At 35.8% G+C, this 19,198-nt stretch overlaps 1 protein-coding gene across 1 annotated transcript in view; it reads right to left on the bottom strand.

Moving 5' to 3' along the window:
- The window catches only part of prss12 (serine protease 12), a 49,265-nt gene extending 30,819 nt beyond the window's left edge, over positions 1-18,446 (bottom strand). Inside the window, exons 1-7 of the mRNA XM_073842796.1 lie at positions 18,129-18,446; positions 14,419-14,557; positions 10,487-10,665; positions 7,855-8,005; positions 3,926-4,104; positions 2,262-2,403; positions 1,981-2,177 (exon numbers count right to left, since the gene is read on the bottom strand). Coding sequence (XP_073698897.1) covers positions 1,981-2,177; positions 2,262-2,403; positions 3,926-4,104; positions 7,855-8,005; positions 10,487-10,665; positions 14,419-14,557; positions 18,129-18,441 — 1,300 coding nt within the window. The 5' untranslated portion in view covers positions 18,442-18,446. The remainder of the gene's footprint in view (positions 1-1,980; positions 2,178-2,261; positions 2,404-3,925; positions 4,105-7,854; positions 8,006-10,486; positions 10,666-14,418; positions 14,558-18,128) is intronic.
- Positions 18,447-19,198: the final 752 nt, after the last annotated feature.

Consider the following 19,198-nt stretch of genomic DNA (forward strand, 5'->3'; position numbering starts at 1 on the left):
TTTGCACTTTATTGAACTTCAAAATCTCTACCCACATTCACTGCCATTATAAAGCTTGGAAGAGCTAGGACATTTTTCAATTTAACCCCGATTGTATTCGTCTGAAAGAAGAAAATCATATACACCTAGGATGGCTTGAGAGTGAGTAAATCATGGGGTAATTTTCATTTTTTGGTAAACTATCCCTTTAATGTCATTGCTTTTTTTACTAAATACCATTGCTTTCATTTATAGCTGTTAATAAATGCTAAATGAATTTAAGTTCATTTTAGTCTGACGTACAGCTATAATAATGAAAACGAAGTGAATTCTGTCATCTGGATGTGTAGGAGTGTTTTCCATATGTATGTGTAACTGTATGTCTGACTGGATCCGGTAAAATCATCCGCTCTTTATGAAGCTCAGCAGGAGTCAGGCATGATAGGTCTAGTGGCAGCTGTACTTGTTAAACGTCTGACTTCATGCCCTCTGACCATTAGCAGAACTCGTTTGCTCTGTCTTAACGCAGCTGAAACACAATGCTGAATCAAAGCTGAGTCCTAATAAAATACCAGAGAGAACTTTCTACTGATGATCCGTCAGATCATAATTTCTTTGTGGATTTTGCATACATATTTACATATTCATATATTTAGTAGTGCATGTCATGTTACTGACAGACAAATAGACTTCCTCACAGGGAGAATTCAGGTTTTATGTGTGTGTAAATGGGCCAATCCTTGTGCCACATGGGCTACAGGTGTAGAGGGATCACCAAAGCAACCCCATAATAGTCAGCATAACTCTAAAGTGCTCACACAAAAGTATATTACCTCATATATTAGAACCATATGGTGTGCACATTAGAGTATTTTAAGCAATGTAATCCATTCTACAAAATAGATATCATTTTTATGCCTGGTTTGTGTAACACAGCAGTTAAAATTACTTACAAATAAATAGTGTATTTTTTCATTAATAGTGTTTTAGTAATAAATAAGAAAAAAATTTAAATATTCTTAAAACTGACTGATGGTACAATCAGAAGTTTGACTTTAATACCAGTATATCTGAACATTAATTTAAATAGTGAATTTTGTAAATAATAGTGATTTATTTTTTTCATTGACTGACAGCCCGCATAGATAGTAATTTCATTGCTAAATATGGTAACATTTTAGAATAGGTAACACTTATTCACTATTAACTACAACTTATTAGCATGCATATTACTAGAATATTGGCCATTTATTAGTACCAATTAAGCATATATTAATGCCTTATTCTACATCCCTAATCCTACCCAATACCTAAAACCTAACAACTACCTTACTAACTATTAATAAGCAGCAATTTAGTAATTTATTGAGGGAAATGTCGTAGTTAATAGTGAATAAGTGTTACCTATTCTAAAGTATTACCCTAAATATTTTTAAAATGACTGATGATACCCACTGAAGTTTCTAATAGCATTCAATTTTACATTACTGTCAGGGAAGATGCGAGCAACAGAAGAGACGAAACATAATTGTTACAAAGATGTTTGATGAGAAAAATACTAAAACAACTGATATTTCAGCATGTTTAGGTTTCAAACTTTCAAATGGTGTCTGGATTTCACAGGTCATGTCAGATGTATTGCTGATGTACTGTGTTTTTTTAATTGTTCTAGAGTAAAGAGAATGTATCCACATTTTTCTTTAACATGTTAGTAAGCTTATAGATGAGACTTCTGCTTCATTAGCCAATAGCCACTATAGGGAAATAACGAGAAGAATAGCAACGTGCAGTAAATGGTAAAACTGTTTGCACTACAAACCAGTGTGCTCATAATTAAGATAATGCAATAAAATAATATGGTAAGACACACCAATTTGCAGTATCAAGCAGAAAAACAAGCTGGATGAGACCGGAAGCTAGACTCATAAAATTCAAACCCAATCTTGCTGGAAGAAAAAAGTGGATAAGGCACTGTTAAAGTGTGTGTGTCAGAGCTCTTACTGGTGGGCACTCCGTGTCTGGAACGTTGGGGGTTGCACACAATGGCTACGTCTTGGTGGTGAGTGCAGTCATGTTTTAACCAGCCCCTCCGGCTACAGTGTGTGACTGTGGGCTCTTTTCCTGTACACCTGACATCGTCCAGGAGAATGGGACCTGTGGCCACCCCGAACTTCCCTGCTGACACACTCTCCCCTAACCTGCATTAATTAGCAAAACAGTCAATAATAAACACACCGGCAACCAAATCAATAATCCATATTATGCATGTGTCTGTGTGCTACCTGAAGCCCAGCTGCCTGCAGACAACCTGTGTGTTGGTCTGTGTCCAGCCATCATCACACACAGTCCCCCACTGACCTCTATAATGAACCTCCAGTCTCCCCTCATAACCTTTCACACCCCCAACCAGACGCACTGCACCATCTGAGAGAAAGAAAGAAAGAGAGAGGATCTCTTAACACCTGGTACTAACATCAACCACAGATGGACATAAATGTAAAACAATTCCTGCAAAATATGTGTTTTAATAAATGTCTCATAAGGATTAGGCCATTGTCAGAATAAAAATTTCCTGATAATTTACTCACCCCCATGTCATCCAAGATGTTAATGCCTTTCTTTCTTCAGTCGAAAAGAAATTAGAGTTTTTGAGGAAAATATTTCAGGATTTTTCTCTATATAATGGACTTCAATGGGACCCAACAGGCTGAAGGTCCAATTTGCAGTTTTAATGGCTCTACACGATCCCAGCTGAGGAATAAGGGTCTTATGTAGCAAAAAAGGTTGTAACATGCTTTTTAACCACAAATGCTTGTCTTGTATTAGCTTGCCTTCACACAACACATAGTGACCCACAAAGCGAACGTGCAAAGAAAGTCAAATGTCCTTTACAAAAAAAGGTAAAACTACAATGTCAGACGATTTTAAAGTTGGAGGAGAAAATGAGTTAAAATTCTTATCCCTACCCTACCTTTTTGAACCAATGTACACAAACAACTAACCACGCGTGATCTTTACAAAATGCGTGATATCGCAGACATGTGTCGCAGAGTCAATACAAAACAAGCATTTGTGGTTAAAAAGTATATAAATTTTTATATTTTTTTAGAAAATGAAAATTATTGTTTTGCTATATAAGACCCTTATTCCTCAGCTGGGATTGTGTAGAGCCCTTTAAAGTTGCATTGAAACTGCAATTTGGACCTTCAACCCATTGGGTCCCACTGAAGTCCGCTATATTGGAGAAAAATCCTGGAATGTTTTCCTCAGAAACCTTACCTTTTTGTTTTCTAATGAAGAAAGAAAGACATGAACATCTTGGATGACATAGGGGTAAATTATCAGAAAATTTTTATTCTAGAAGTGAACTTTAAGTTTTACATGAAGTGTTTGAATAAAAAGGTCATGACATGAAATCTTTTTTTTTCTTAATCTTTAGACAAAAGAGGTCTTTGTACCACTGAAACATCCTCCAAGTTTCAAACCTTAAAATGTCCTCCCAAGAACAAAAAGTATTTGACCAAGACCAAATATATGACCATTACATATACATAAATAATAAATAAATATGACCTTGGACCACAAAACTAGTCCTATGCGTTTGTTAGGATAGGACGATATTTGGCCGAGATACAACTATTTGAAAATCTGGGATCTGAGGGTGCAAAAAAAAATCTAAGTACTGAGAAAAGCGCCTTTAAAGTCGTCCAAATGAAGTTCTTAGCAATGCATATTACTAATCAAAAATAAAGTTATGATATATTTACGGTAGGAAATTTACAAAACATATTCATGGAACATTTACTTAACATCCTAATGATTTTTGGCATAAAAGAAAAATAGATAATTTTGACCCATACAATGTATTTTTGGCTACTGCTACAAATATACCCATGCTTAAGACTGGTTTTGTGGTCCTGAGTCAAAAATAAATAATTATGTGTACCTGTAAGTGGGATGCAAGACACTCCAGCATCCTCTGTGTGGTCACAGTTGTGCTCCCCCCAGGCAGTTTTTGGACACTGCTCTATGGAAAGCTCATTTCCTGTGCAGCTCACCTCATCCAACAATACTCGCCCTGAGCCTGCGCCGAAATACGCTCCCACCCAAGCCTTAGCAATGCCCCTGTACACATACATCAGAAAATAATACAAAAGAAAAACAATACTTTAATGTAAAATTCATATCACTGAAATTCTTAACGACAAAGTAAAACAATCACTTTGTAGATAAAGATTAAAGCATCCCACAACCCTGATTTTTCCAGCTGATTTGTAGTCATTCATTTACATAGTCATTAGAAAATCAGAGGGAGTTGTTTGTGTTGTGCATCTCGCAGCAGGAGGCCGCAGCGATTCAGCGTCCTGCTAAGTTCCTCCTGAAGGTTATTTTGATTCAGATGAGCTTCTTCAAACACTGAAGAACTGATAACTTTGTGAAAAATAAGTGCAATAAGTAATCGCACTTACAGTTTAAAAGTGCACTTTCTGTGTTAAATGTCAAAAGTATTTAACAAAAATTGTATTTGTAGATAAACAATATTAATAATTATTAAAAGAAAAAGTCACTGAAGTTTATCTTAACACACTTAAGTACACATTTAAAATGTGTGCTTGCTAATTGTCACAAGGACGGTCGGAGACGAGCGGATCCATTCGCAGCATATTATTGGAACAGACAAACACACAGGGGCAAGCAGAAATCGTCGTCAAACACAGGCAGAAAGGTCGGAGCTGGCAGCGAGAATCAAACACAAGAGGGAGTCCAGGAATCAAAAACACGGGAAAGAAACGCTCAGAATGTAGCCGGGGCAATACAAGACTTCGCGAAGAAGTTGAGTGTGAGAGTGGCTTAAATGCAGTCCTAGAAATGAGGTGCAGGTGTGAGCGGTAATCAGTGCAGTGAGAAACAAGGAGCAGGTGAATGCAGTGATTAGTGCAGTGGCTTGTGGGGAATGAAGTCCATGATGTGAAGTGCAAGAGTTTATGATGACAGGACGACTCAATTCCTGACACTAATAATGTCCAATTATGTTTTAATAATCTTTTATTGTGCTTTAAAGAAGTAGATTTATTTTGATGTGTTGAACTCAAAACATATTAAAGCACATGTAAAGTATTTGATAATTTTTGTAACTGTAGTGTAAATTTAAATGACATTTTTTACATTTATAGTTAATATATTTGAATTGTTCTAAATTATAAGTTTCAAGTTTCAACAGTGTTTCAAAATTGACATTAAAGCATATTTTCTTTTACCACAAATGCTTGCCAGTACATTCTAAGGTACACTATAACCCAATTTCAAAGACAATTCAATTTGAAAATACATCTAAAAATAAGTGGATCAAAAAAGAACTCTATAGTTCAGCTAATTGTATTTGTTTTAAATTTATACCAAGTAATGCAATTTTATTTCATTGCAAATAACATACAATTTAATGTCTATAAACATTGCATTAATTTCACTCTTAAGTATATTATTTTAAAGTAAATTTTTTCAATAAAAAAAAAATCCTTTTTTTAAATTCAGCAAACACAAAGCTACATTCCACATCGTAAACATTGTGATTGTGTAATTTTTTGAGGGGTTACACTTGCAGTAAATGACTAATAAATTTAGGAATAGTCTATTGTTTAATGAAAGTTAATATTTCTTACTGAAATTGCACATGAATATATATTACAGCCCTGAAGGATAAAATTGCTCCTTGATTCAGTCTATTACAATTTTTTATGTTAGTATGATACCTCTTTTTAATTTGATGAGCTTCACATTGATTTGCAGAAAAAAATGGGCCACTGCAGTACATAACAGGAAATGAAAGAGAAAAGTAAAAACAGACTCTAGATGCAACACTCATGTCCAAAATCGAATTAATTCAAGTACTCCAGTGGGCCACATTAAGAGTGTGCAATGAGATTATATATTTTTAATCCTTTCTGTGATTAATAGGCAATCAAGCACAAAGTTCAGCAATCAATAATCAGTGAAAGGCAAAATGAGGCAAATGAAGTGGAACTGCAGTCTCTGACATGTGCACGAACCCACGCGTTTTATTCCACAGGAGTTTTTCCGCTCAATAGAGAGCCCTTCACAGGAGTGATTATTATACAAACTCACACACACCTGCAAAGCTCACTTTTGGGCACCATTTGTTACGCTCGTCGGTATAATATAGTTGAAAAGCTTGAAACAATCAACCTGATTCACATCTTGATCTTTCCATTGCCTCTTTCCGTTCCTCTGCAATTCCTTTCCTCCCTCTAAATCAGCCTTCACGCCTCTTTGCCCTCTCATTCTGTGTTCCTCTGGCTCTCATCCTCTCATTATCTCCATTTTCTGTCTGTCTCTCACACTCTCTCTTTCTTACTGAGAACACTTTGGCTTTGTGTGGCAGGAACCTCCCAAGAAAATATTTCACATTTTTATGCAGAGAAGACACTTTACTCCTCTCTTTGCCTCTCTCCGTCTAACACTCCTACCTCCTCTCTATCTTTCTTCTATTTTCACACATCTCAGTTGTAAAGAACGCCCTGGTGTTCCTCTAAATAGACAGTTTGTTCCCAAGAAACCAGGTCAGGCCTCTATGCTTTTGTTCAGACAGGCAGATATGTTTAGTCATTTTTGTAGGGCTGTCAGTTAATAATGAATTAAAAATAAATTAAAATTAAAAATAGAAATCCAATTAGTCAAAAGTTTTTGAACAGTACGATTTCTTATGTTTTTTTTTTTTAAAGAAGTCTGTTCTGCTCACCAAGCCTGCATTTATTTGATCCAAAGCAAAACATCACAATTTTTTTACTAGTTATTGTTATTATTATTATTATTATCAATATTATTTTCAGGATTATTTAATGAATAGAAAGATTATAGAAATTAATACTTTTATTTAGCAAGGATGCTTTAAATTGATCAAAAGTGACCATAAAGGCATTTATAATGTTAGAAAAGATTTATTTTTCAGATAAATGCTGTTCTACTGAACTTTCTAAAAAATATTCAGCTGTTTTCGACATAATAAAAATATTAATGTTTTTTGAGCAGAAAATCAGTATGTTATAATGATTTCTGAAGGATTGTGTGACTGAAGTAATGATGCTAAAAATGCAGCTTTGAAATCACAGGAAGAAATTACATTTTAAAACATATTCAAATAGAAAACAGTTATTTTAAATAGTAAAAACAGTTCAAAATGTTAGTGTTTTAGCTGTACTTTGGATCAAAATAAACACAGGCTTGGTGAGCAGAAGACACTTCTTTAAAAAACATTAAAATATTACTGTTCAAAAACTTGAACTGATAGTGTCAAATAAATATTTGATTTAATTGTGATCAATTCATCAGCATATCTTCTAAATAATATAATTATTAATTATTATATTAGATTAAAATTATAATAGAATTATTATAGATTAAAAACAATACAAACCATACATGGTTTGAAATGTGATTCAACACATTCCAGTCCAAAGTGTCAGATCGTATTTCAAGCATTTTCTTCGTAATATGAGACACAACATGAATGTAATGGCATACACAAAGCTCAGTAGCGTCTTCTGAATTCATTCATTCTTTCTCATAAGTGGCATTCACAATGTATTGAATGGCAAGTAAGCATATGCATGAATCTTATTTGAACAGGCTTATAAATCATGCACAATGAGTTTTTTTGAGGAAGTAAAGGTGTGCACAATCTCCTGTGAGGGCTAGGTTTAGGTGTAGGGTAGGTGTAGGGCCATAGAAAATACGGTTTGTACAGGATGAAATCCATTACGCCTATGGAATGTCCCCATAAAAACATGTAAACCAACATACGTGTGTGTGTGTGTGTGTGTGTGTGTGTGTGTGTGTGTGTGTGTGTGTGTGTCTTACCCCAACCCCAGCTGCCTGCAGACCACCTCAGCGTCATTATCGTCCCATTGGTCATCACACACTGTTCCCCACTGTCCTGCATGATACACCTCCACTCTGCCCTCATACGCTGATGACCCACCAGAAAGACGTACCGGGACAAACACTGAAGCTAAACACACACACACACACAAACATGTAAGTTATTTTCTCTTAAAAAAAATAAAAATAAATTAAAATAAAAATTTCATGATAATTTACTCACACCCAAGTCATCCAAGATGTTCATGTCTTTCTTTCTTCAGTTGCAAAGAAATTAAGGTTTTTGAGGAAAACATAGTGGACCTCAATGGTGGCCAATGGTTTGAAGGTCCAAATTGCATTTTCAATGCAGCTTCAAAGGACTCTAGATCCCAGCCAAGAAATCAGGGTCTTATCTAGCGAAACGATCAGTTATTTTCTAAAAACAATTACAATTTATATACTTTTTAACCTCAAATGCTCGTCTTGTCTAGCTCTACAATGTGCATGCACTGCAAAAAATGCTTTTCTTACATAGATTTTTTGTCTTGTTTCCAGCCAAAATATAAAAAAAATCTTAAATCAAGAAGGATTTTCTAAACGAGTAAAAATGGGGTAAGAAGAATAATCTTGTTTCCTGTTTGAAATAAAAAAAAATTCTTACCCCATTGCCAGATTATTTTGATTGTTCTAAGCAAAAACTCACTTACTTTTGACTTGTTTTTTCTGAAAACAAGAATATAATTTTTACTCATCTAGAAAATCCTTCTTGATTTAAGAATTTTTAGATATTTTAGATAATCTAAGTAAGAAAAGCTTTTTTTGCAGTGTGCACTCCGGTTCAATACAGTTAGGATATCTCGAAAAAATCCCATTTTATTTTCAACTTCAAAATCGTACATTGCTGCAGAAGTATACCGACCCAGTGTTTAAAATGAACATGCAAAGAAGATCATACGCTCTTTACCAAAAAAGGTAAAACAGCGATGTAGGGCGATTCTGAAGTTGAAGGAGAAAATGAGAGGAGTTTTTCAACATACCATAACTGTCTTAAACCGGGGTGCACTGAGTGTGCATGTGCTTCGCAGAGCTAGACAAGACGAGCATTTGTGTTTAAAAAGTGTATAAATGTGAATTTATTTAAGAAAATGACCAATCGTTTCGCTAGATAAGATACTTATTTCCTCAGATGGGATCATTTAGAGCCTGAATGGAAATTCATTTTTAACCTTCAATCCTTTGAGCACCATTTAAGTCTACTATATAGAAAAAAATCGTAAAATATTTTCCTCAAAAAAATTATGCTGCCTTCACGCCATGTCATAATTACCGTAATTCCGAGGTGAAAACACAGGATATTTTACTCATAGCTTTCCATGTTGTCGGACTCAAAGGTAGCGCCTAAGTAGCACCCAAATTAACCTGACGGAGGTTACGTGGTACATCTGTTACTGGTTTAAGTCGTAACTCAGAAGATTCCAAGTTTACAAGTTTACGAGTTCGGGAACACATGAGGGCTTTGGCGTTGATAGTGTTGCCATTGAAACACATAATTAAGATAGCATAGAATGTCACATGTTTTGATTTCAGAATTACGACATGGCGTGAATGCATCATTAATTTCTTTGTGACTGAGGAAAAAATGACGTGAATATCTTGGATGACATGGGTCTTTCTTTCTTCAGTTGCAAAGAAATTAAGGTTTTTGAGGAAAACATTCCATGATTTTTCTTAGTATAGTGGACTTCAATGGTGCCCAACAGTTTGAAAGTCCAAATTGCATTTTCAGTGCAGCTTAAACGAGGCCTACACGATCCCAGCTGAGGAATAAGGGTCTTTTCTTGTAATACTATTGGTAAATTTTTTTTTTATTATATTTATACACTTTTTAACCACAAATGCTCATCTTGCACTAGCTCATGCGTCTTCACACATTACGTAATCACATTGGAAAGGTCACGCGAAGTTAATTCTTCGTCTGTGTACTTCGGTTTAAAAAGGTTGGGTATGACTGAAACTCCATCTCATTTTCTCCTCCAACTTCAAAATCATCTGACATCGTTGTTTTACCTTTTTTTCTAAAGGGTGTTTGACATTCTTTGCATGTTCACTTTATAAACACTGGCCTTCGTACTTAGGCCTACGTAACGCGTGACCTTTCCAACATTGTGTAATGAAGACGCACATGTGCATCACAGAGCTAATGCGAGCCAAGAATTTGTGGTTAAAAAGTGTATAAATATTAGTTTTTTTAAGAAAATGACAGATTGTTTCGCTAGATAAGACATTTATTCTTCAGCTGGGATTGTGTTGAGCCCTTTGAAGCTGCACTAAAACTGCACCAAAACAGTGATAAACTGCAGATTGGTCCTTCAAACTGGTGGCCACCCTTGAAGTCCACTATATGGAGAAAAATCTGGGAATGTTTTCCTCAAAAACTTTAATTTCTTTGTGACTAAAGAAAGAAACACATGAACATCTTGGATGACATGGGGGTAAGTAAATTATCAAGAAATCTTTATTCTGGACGTGAACTTCTCCTTAAATTTTAAATTACTGAGTAAATTTTTGTGATTACTGATTATTTTTGTGTTTATGTACAGACTGTGTGAGCAGCGTGTACTGTACATACCCTCCACTGGCGTGCAAGAGACGGCAGCCGCTTGCCGGTTAACACACCCTCCCCCGTTCCAGACGGTGTGTTTGCACTGCAGTAAGTCCTCTTCCTGTCCATCACAGCCCACAGTCTGCCAGTGAACTACAGACACCACCAGACGTGACAGAGGACTCACACGTGCACGCGCTCTATAGCTGAAACAGAAAGGGACATTATCATTATTGCTTTTATTTGCTTTCTGTACATTAAGTCTTCTCAGCTATTCATTTATTTATTGTTTATGGTGTTTTAACTACTCATCTACCTTTGTCGAAGTCTGTAGATGGTAGATCATATGTACAAACAAGAGGATTACTAGCAAAAGAATGGAGCAAAAAGTTATCAAAACTAATTTTTCAAAGCTGAACTACATTGTTATATAAAAACTGACAAAAAATGTCTAATATATCAATGATAATGAATGCGTTTTTACTCCTAAGAACATCATTTCCTGCCTATCGATCTTAATGTGTACTGCTTCTGCTATGTGGGTAGTGTGCGGAGCAAAAAAGCTTGAGAACCCCTGTGGTAGACAGACAGATAGAAGACATAAATCAAAGTCTGTGAAGTCTATCTGTCTCTCCAGCTTTTAAATAATTCATGTCTATTCATCTATCAAAGTTGAGACACCCAATGAATTATTCACAAATGACAAATGGGTTCTAAGCTCCTGAGGTCAAATGATGACAGGTCCACAAATGTGCATTTGTCTGTCTGTGTTTTAATAGTAAAATAATACTTTTTGTCAGACTTATAACTCTTGCAGTTGCGTCATGTGATCTACGAGACCCTGCGGTCACCTCTCTCTAAGCACGCTCGGTAATGATCTCAGACAAACGCTCTCAGATAGGCATGCGTGAGAGTGTGATAGACACAAACCACATGGGTGTGTTCGTGACAAAGATTAGAAGTCTCAAGAGAGATCGCCAATCTTTTAAAACACCAGCACACACATATTCACTGCTGGACAACTCACTAAGCATATGCCGTTTTTAAAGGTGAAAAATTGACCTTTGACCTTTGGCCCACTGGGGTCAAATACCAAAGGATTCCATGCACAACCTTACAAAGGTTGTTTTGTGTATAGGTAATAAACAAACGGGCAGCATAGGGTCATCAGAGCACAATAGCTATCCCAGCAATGACAATGTGGCTTCGAAAAACTGATGTATTTTAAATTTGTCTCTCTGTGCATGCTTTACCACTGTATAGCTCACTGAGGACAGACATAATGTTTGCTGAATATTTCAGCAGTACATGGACTGTCCTGTTTGTACTTAGGTGTTGGGAAAAATACTCATACTCTGTTCTTACTCTGTATACTGCCTACTATTTTTAGTGTGAAACTGTATGCATTATACAACACTAGTGGTATAAGACATTATTGTTACATGAACTCACCACATTCAATGTTTAAATCAGAAGCTGGCATCCTTTTAGAATCTCAAGGATGGTTATTTAGAATTTTACATTTTTGATATTTGTATTTAATTGCTAAAGAATTTAGAATAACATTAGAGTTAGTAAGTTATGGGGGAATTACATTTTTTGGTTTAAATATTCCTTTAACTCTTGATAGTCCTGTTAAATAAGCCAAGAAGGAGATGTTTCAACTGACTCTATTCACGGTCACATGTGCATTTAGCCTCAAATACATTACAGCATAGTGTATGGAAATTGTGAGAAAATTAAGCATAAAATTAAATATTGCAGAAATGTTACATTACTGGACAAAGTAATGTTTTCATATGCTAATTCATAGTAAAGTTTATGCTTATAATAGGTAATATATATATTGCCGTTAAAATGTTTGGGATCAGTAAGACTTTTAATGCTTCTTATGCTTATCAAGGCCACATTTATTTGATCAAAATCCAGAAAAAACAGTATTATTGTGAAATATTATGTTATGTAAAATAACTTTGTTTCTATGTGAATATATTTCGAAATGCAATTTCGAAATAAATTGCAGAAATAAATTCTATTTTAAAATGTATTCAAATGGAAAATCATTATTTTAAACTGCAATATTTCACAATATTACTGTTTTTCTCTGTGTTTATAAACACAGCCTTGATGAGCATAAGAGAACTCCTTAAAAAACATAAAAAATCTTTTGAACAGCAGTATGTGTATATATACAGTCGTGGCCAAAAGTTTTGAGAATTACATAAATATTGGAAATTGGAAAAGCTGCTGCTTAAGTTTTTATAATAGCAATTTGCATATACTCCAGAATGTTATGAAGAGTGATCAGATGAATTGCATAGTCCTTCTTTGCCATGAAAATGAACTTAATCCCGAAAAAAAACTTTCCACTGCATTGGCTTCAGGGTATCCAAGAAAGTCCAGTAAGCGCCAGGATGGTCTCCTAAAGAGGATTCAGCTGCGGGATCGGAGTGCCACCAGTGCAGAGCTTGCTCAGGAATGGCAGCAGGCAGGTGTGAGCGCATCTGCACGCACAGTGAGGTGAAGACTTTTGGAAGATGGCCTGGTGTCAAGAAGGGCAGCAAAGAAGCCACTTCTCTCCAAAAAAAACATCAGAGACAGATTGATCTTCTGCAAAAAGTATGGCGAATGGACTGCTGAGGACTGGGGCAAAGTCATATTCTCCGATGAAGCCTCTTTCCGATTGTTTGGGGCATCTGGAAAAAGGCTTGTCCGGAGAAGAAAAGGTGAGCGCTACCATCAGTCCTGTGTCATGCCAACAGTAAAGCATCCTGAGACCATTCATGTGTGGGGTTGCTTCCCATCCAAGGGAGTGGGCTCACTCACAATTTTGCCCAAAAACACAGCCATGAATAAAGAATGGTACCAAAACCCCCTCCAACAGCAACTTCTTCCAACAATCCAACAACAGTTTGGTGAAGAACAATGCATTTTCCAGCACGATGGAGCACCGTGCCATAAGGCAAAAGTGATAACTAAGTGGCTCGGGGACCAAAATGTTGACATTTTGGGTCCATGGCGTGGAAACTCCCCAAATCTTAAAACTTTTGGTCAATCCTCAAGAGGTGGGTGGACAAACAAAAACCCACTAATTCTGACAAACTCCAAGAAGTGATTATGAAAGAATGGGTTGCTATCAGTCAGGATTTGGCCCAGAAGTTGATTGAGAGCATGCAGAGGTCCTGAAAAAGAAGGGCCAACACTGCAAATACTGACTCTTTGCATAAATGTCATGTAATTGTCGATAAAAGCCTTTGAAACGTATGAAGTGCTCGTAATTATATTTCAGTACATCACAAAAACAACTGAAACAAAGATCTAAAAGCAGTTGAGCAGCAAACTTTGTGAAAACTAATATTTGTGTCATTCTCAAAACCTTTGGCCATGACTGTACACAATGTTTACTTTACAGTGTTTATATTGTAATATTACAATAGATTATAGATGGTTATAGATGGTTTTAAGAGTGCATACTTTATCTTCCACATCTTTTTAAATAAGCAGCCAGAAACAGTCACATTTGGTCTTGTTATTTTGGTCTTGTTTACAGCTAAAAGTCCTGTGTTGTGCATTTAATTACATTATGTGTAAAAATGAACTGTTTAAACCCTAGTGTACCTTTGGTATTCTAATAAATTAAATAATTGTATCCCTTTATTAGATAAAAAACATTTTTTCAACTTAGGGGGAACTTGTGCCCTTTAGGAAAAGGTAAGCATCAAGCCCTGCATTGCAGGCGATAATACTTTAGGTCATTCATCACACTAGAATTGGAAGGTCAAGTCCAATGCATTACATTATGGCATCTAGTATTCTGCACCATGTGCTCTGTGGTATACTGCATATTTGGCAAATGTAATAAGTCATCACACAGTATACATAACTGCAGAAATAGTACAAGTGGTATGACAGTATGTTATACATACTGTATGTACTGTATATGTGTGTATGTGTATTACCCCTGTCCCAGCTGTCGACACACCACAGCGGCATCTCGGTCATCCCAGCCATTACTGCAGATGGTTCCCCACACTCCATTCAGATACACTTCTACCGTACCATCCAGCTTAGATTTGCCTCCCTGCAGTCGCAAAGAACCTGCAAACGCACAAAGTTAGTGAGTTAAACTTGACAGTGTTGTTGACTTTTCCTGCTTATGCAGGTGATATATATATAAGTGAATATACTTAAGTGAATGTTCTGCAGACATTTGGTTCTGCTGGTCTCCATAATGTTGATAAATGTACACATTATGAATGTTCCCACAGTTACACAGCAAGAAAACATAAATCCATGACTTGCTTTATGTGATGACAGAATAATGCTTTAACCTCCACATGAGTTCTAGTCAGCTCTATGTGTATGTTTGTGCGTGTGAAGCTGCAAATTACTGCCAGCTATAATGTATGTCATGAAAACAATGTTAGCTATTGAGTACAGCAGTAAAATCAGGTCTATTATAAAGCCAGTGAGCAGAGATGAGAAAAAACATTTCTTTACTATTAAAGTTTATCTTTCCATTCTAACTGGACATTTAATAATATATTAAAGTATATTAATTTCCAGTTGTGACTATTATAGTTCTCATTTAGAGTTTTGGATGTGAATAAACTTAATTCAGAGATAATAAGTTTATCAAATTACAGCAGACTGGCACAAAACAGTGAAATCATTTAAATTTTTTAAGTTGTATAAACCAAAGAGGTACCCAAAATACCACCTAAAATTAGACACATAAAGTAGATTCATGTAAACTTGCATTACAAATACTTTTTCAGTATTAATATATATCCACTTGCTACTGGAACAGATGTCTCTGTGTGTGTGAAAGCACTTTTCATGCATTAAGTGTTTACAGTATGTGCAGCCCAGCTGCTGCATTCAGAGCAGTTATAAATCACACACACAACCACGCATGATGCCAGCACATGTTCTTCAAACATTTCAGCGGATCAAAACATTCACAGAACGTTTGGAAATTGATAGGCTGCTGATGTGCTGGAAATATAAACTAATATATTACTAAAATATTTAAATAAACTCATCCGGTTTCCATTTAATACACATTAACACATTGATCAAATGTTCACAAAGTGCTTTTTAACTAATAAAATTGAAAAGATTGTAAACAAATGTCAAAAATAATAAATACAAAAAGATTATGGAGGAACTTAGACAGCAGTTTTAGCCATCTCCAAGTTTTCTTTTCAGGGCCAATATTAGACCCCATTGGTAACATCATTAGACAATTTGTGTCTGTATTTAAATTTTCGAGATAAGTTCTTAGAAAGGTCAGTGTGTGTTCCATGAACATTTTTTCTTGGGAAAACCTATGGAAATTTGAGCTTTTGTAGCCTAGACTTCTGTACAGAAGGCATTAAAGACAAAAAAAGGATTTTACACAAAACTTGTTATAAAACAAACATCTGCCTACTGCTTATGTGTCCCTCATACCAATTTAATGCTAACAAATGTAACATCATAATTTGTTTTTTTATTTATTTAACTAAAACATTTTGTTTTAACATGTCAGATGGTAATCAGCAAGAAATGCTTTCATTGCTGTCCCTCAAATTCTTTGGTTTTTCAGATTCTTTGTGTATTTGAACCCTTTCCAACAATGACTGTATGATTTTGAGATTCATCTTTTCAAACTGTGGACAACTGAGGGACTTGTATGCAACTATTACAGAAGGTTCAAACACTCACTGATGCTTCAGAAGAAAACACGATGCATTAAAGCCAGGTGGTGAAAGCTTTTTGAATTTGAAGATCAGGGTAAACTTATTTTGTCTCCCGGTGAACATGTAAGTATCTTCTGTAGCCTCTGAAGGGCAGTACTAAATGAAAAACACATGATATTTAGGCAAAATAAGAAAAATGCACACATCATTCTGTTCAAAAGTTTTCACCCCTTAATGCATCTGGTTTCTTTCTGAAGCATCAGTGAGCGTTTGAACCTTCTGTAATAGTTCCACATGAGTCTCTCAGTTGTCCACAGTTTGAAAAGATGTACCTCAAAATCATACAGTCATTGTTGGAATGGATTCAAATACACAAAAACGCTGGAAAAACAAAGAATTTGTGGGACCTGAAGGATTTTTCTGAAGAACAGTGGGAGGTTTAACTGTTTAGGACAAACATGAACAACTATCACTAAACAAAAAAGCACAGCTGTGGATCATTCAGGTAACAACACAGTATTAAAAAACAACTGTATGTAACCTTTGAACGGGGTCATTTTTATACTATTTTTTTTTCTTGTGGACTATATGTAAACATCTTTTTTGTGAAATATTGTATTAAGGTCAGTACTAAAAAAAACAACATGCATTTTGTACGATTTTGCAGATTCTGCAAGATGTATGTACACTTTTGACTTAACTGTATATTTGTGACGGGGTTGAGTGTGAAAAGGTTGTGGTTTTTCACTTAAAATGGCCACGGCTTCTCATGTAGTGTAGAAGAGTAGACCACATATGGCAGCAATAAAATAAGTACATATAGTATATACAGTATATACTTACTGATTAAAATGCAAAAATTAAAAATTATTTTCCATCTTAATTGTATTGTATTAAAAAAGACCCCATGACTATAATACACCTCAAAAATATGAATGTATGTAAATATGAATGATACTACTAACCATTTTCTGCACCACTATTAAAGAGACCTAAATGATGTAATTTCTGGTAAATGATGTCATATATGTGAAGAGTATGGGCATAGAATGGTTAGTGTGACAGGGTTGAGTTCAGACAGAGGGACATAACTTAATCTGTTTTTTATAAAATACCTTGCAAAATGCTTGGTTTAAGATAGATATTAGACATTATTTTATGCTAATATATATTATAATGCAATCATTATTTTTATTCATTATATGGGCAAACCAAAGTGTTATAAAAAGCTTCTAGCAATTAATTTTGGAGAACCACCACTTAAAAAACTTTGGGAGACTGAAATATTACCGAATTCCAGGAATGACCCAGAAAATGCCTTTTAAAAACAAACCTACCTTACTCATTAGAGTAAAAGGTGTGACACTTCCCCGCTCTCCCGTACAGTAAACCTTATGTCTCTCTCAAAACTATTTATTCTCTCACGTTGTCGCAAAGGTCGTAATTTCAAATACTAATTGTCAAATTAAATCGTACTAGTTTTCTCATTAGCGCATTGACTCTTAATCTCGCGCTCCAGAAATAACTAAACGCAGGAGCGAGCAAGACGCGCTCGTGCACAATATAACTTCTGAAGAGCCACTTTTGCAACAGAAATTATATTAAATTACAAAAACTGCTGTTGGAGATGGTTGTCTCAAAGTAGGATACGACCAAAATGATAAAACAACTTCGTGCGTCGGATGAGAGTGACCGCTTTGTTCTCAGTTTAGGTGCTACCTGAGGCGTATACCTTTCCCACGCGTGGATGCATTGAAGTTTGAACATGTCTTAGCTTGCCCGCACGTTTTTTGACCTGACTATGACTTAATTCTTAATCATAACTTTAGCAGATGTAAGAATACACATAATCTTAATATCTTTAACAACTAAGGCTCGTTAACTCTTTTGTCTAAAAAACTGAATCATGCTTGACGCACAGTCTCACATAAGGTAATATAAATGGCTGCTTTTGCAAATTAAATAGTTTATCTGGTATAGCCTACCTTGCTTGCAGTCACAGTACCCCCAATCTATGCGTCCTCGGCTGTTTGGGAAGAAACACCACGGACGAATTCTTCCGTCCGGATTCCGACAGAAGCTGTGATCCCCAAGCCCTTTCCCCGGATACCGCTCTATAACACCGGGCACATCGCTCCAGTTCATGCATTTAACCCCTGATTCGGTTGAGTCTATGGATCCCTCATAAAAACCCGCTTTCCCTTTGCTCTGAATACAGTCGGTGAACAGAGACCCGTCACTGTACGCGATGAGCTGAAGCGAGCAGACGATGAAGAGTAATCGACATCTCACATCCATCTCGATCAACCTGTCTGTCACTGTCACCATATCCTACATAACAATAACAGCTCCTCTCCGGTTCCTCTATGTGGAGACATGGTCCTTGAGTTGTCTCATCTTGTCTTTAGGCTGTTATCGGAGCAGCTCAGACGCGGATCAATAAAAGAGAAACCGGGGAAATCCGCGGCTTAATGACTCATGCATATTGATGATTGAGTCACCAGAGATATGAAGTTGTACAAAAGAAGGTCAGAAATAGTTTAGTAATGATGTCTTAGTCAAAATGTGCAGTAACCACAGTGGTATTGCATATAAATTAAAAAAAAAAAATCCTTTCACTATAAAATCACAAGCTTCTGTGAGATGTTCCACGATCTATACGTGCCGAACCTCACAAAATCTGAACTTAAACAAGAGTCTGCCACGTTATCACAGCGCTGGCATTATTTCAGTAGAGTCTGGTCATCAGTTTTTGTCTCTCCGGGGCTCCGGTGTGAAATCTTCTGTTCACGCATTCAAGGATATAATCGCAATGACAAGCAGCCAAAACAAGGTTCATGTCTGCCCTCTTGTGTCAGTATTTTTTTTAATTCCACACTTTCGTTCAAAAAGCTTGGGGTCAGTAAGATTTTTTTTTTTTTTTCAAGAAATTAATACTCAGCAAGGATGCATCAAACTGATTCAAAGTGATAGCATTTGTAAAAATGTATTTATTTAACTACACATTTTTATTAAAAACTATTAGGCATCACAAATGTTTTGACTACGATGATAT

The sequence above is a fragment of the Garra rufa genome, chromosome 6 (assembly GCF_049309525.1).
Source record: "Garra rufa chromosome 6, GarRuf1.0, whole genome shotgun sequence".
In the NCBI taxonomy this organism is placed as follows: domain Eukaryota; kingdom Metazoa; phylum Chordata; class Actinopteri; order Cypriniformes; family Cyprinidae; genus Garra; species Garra rufa.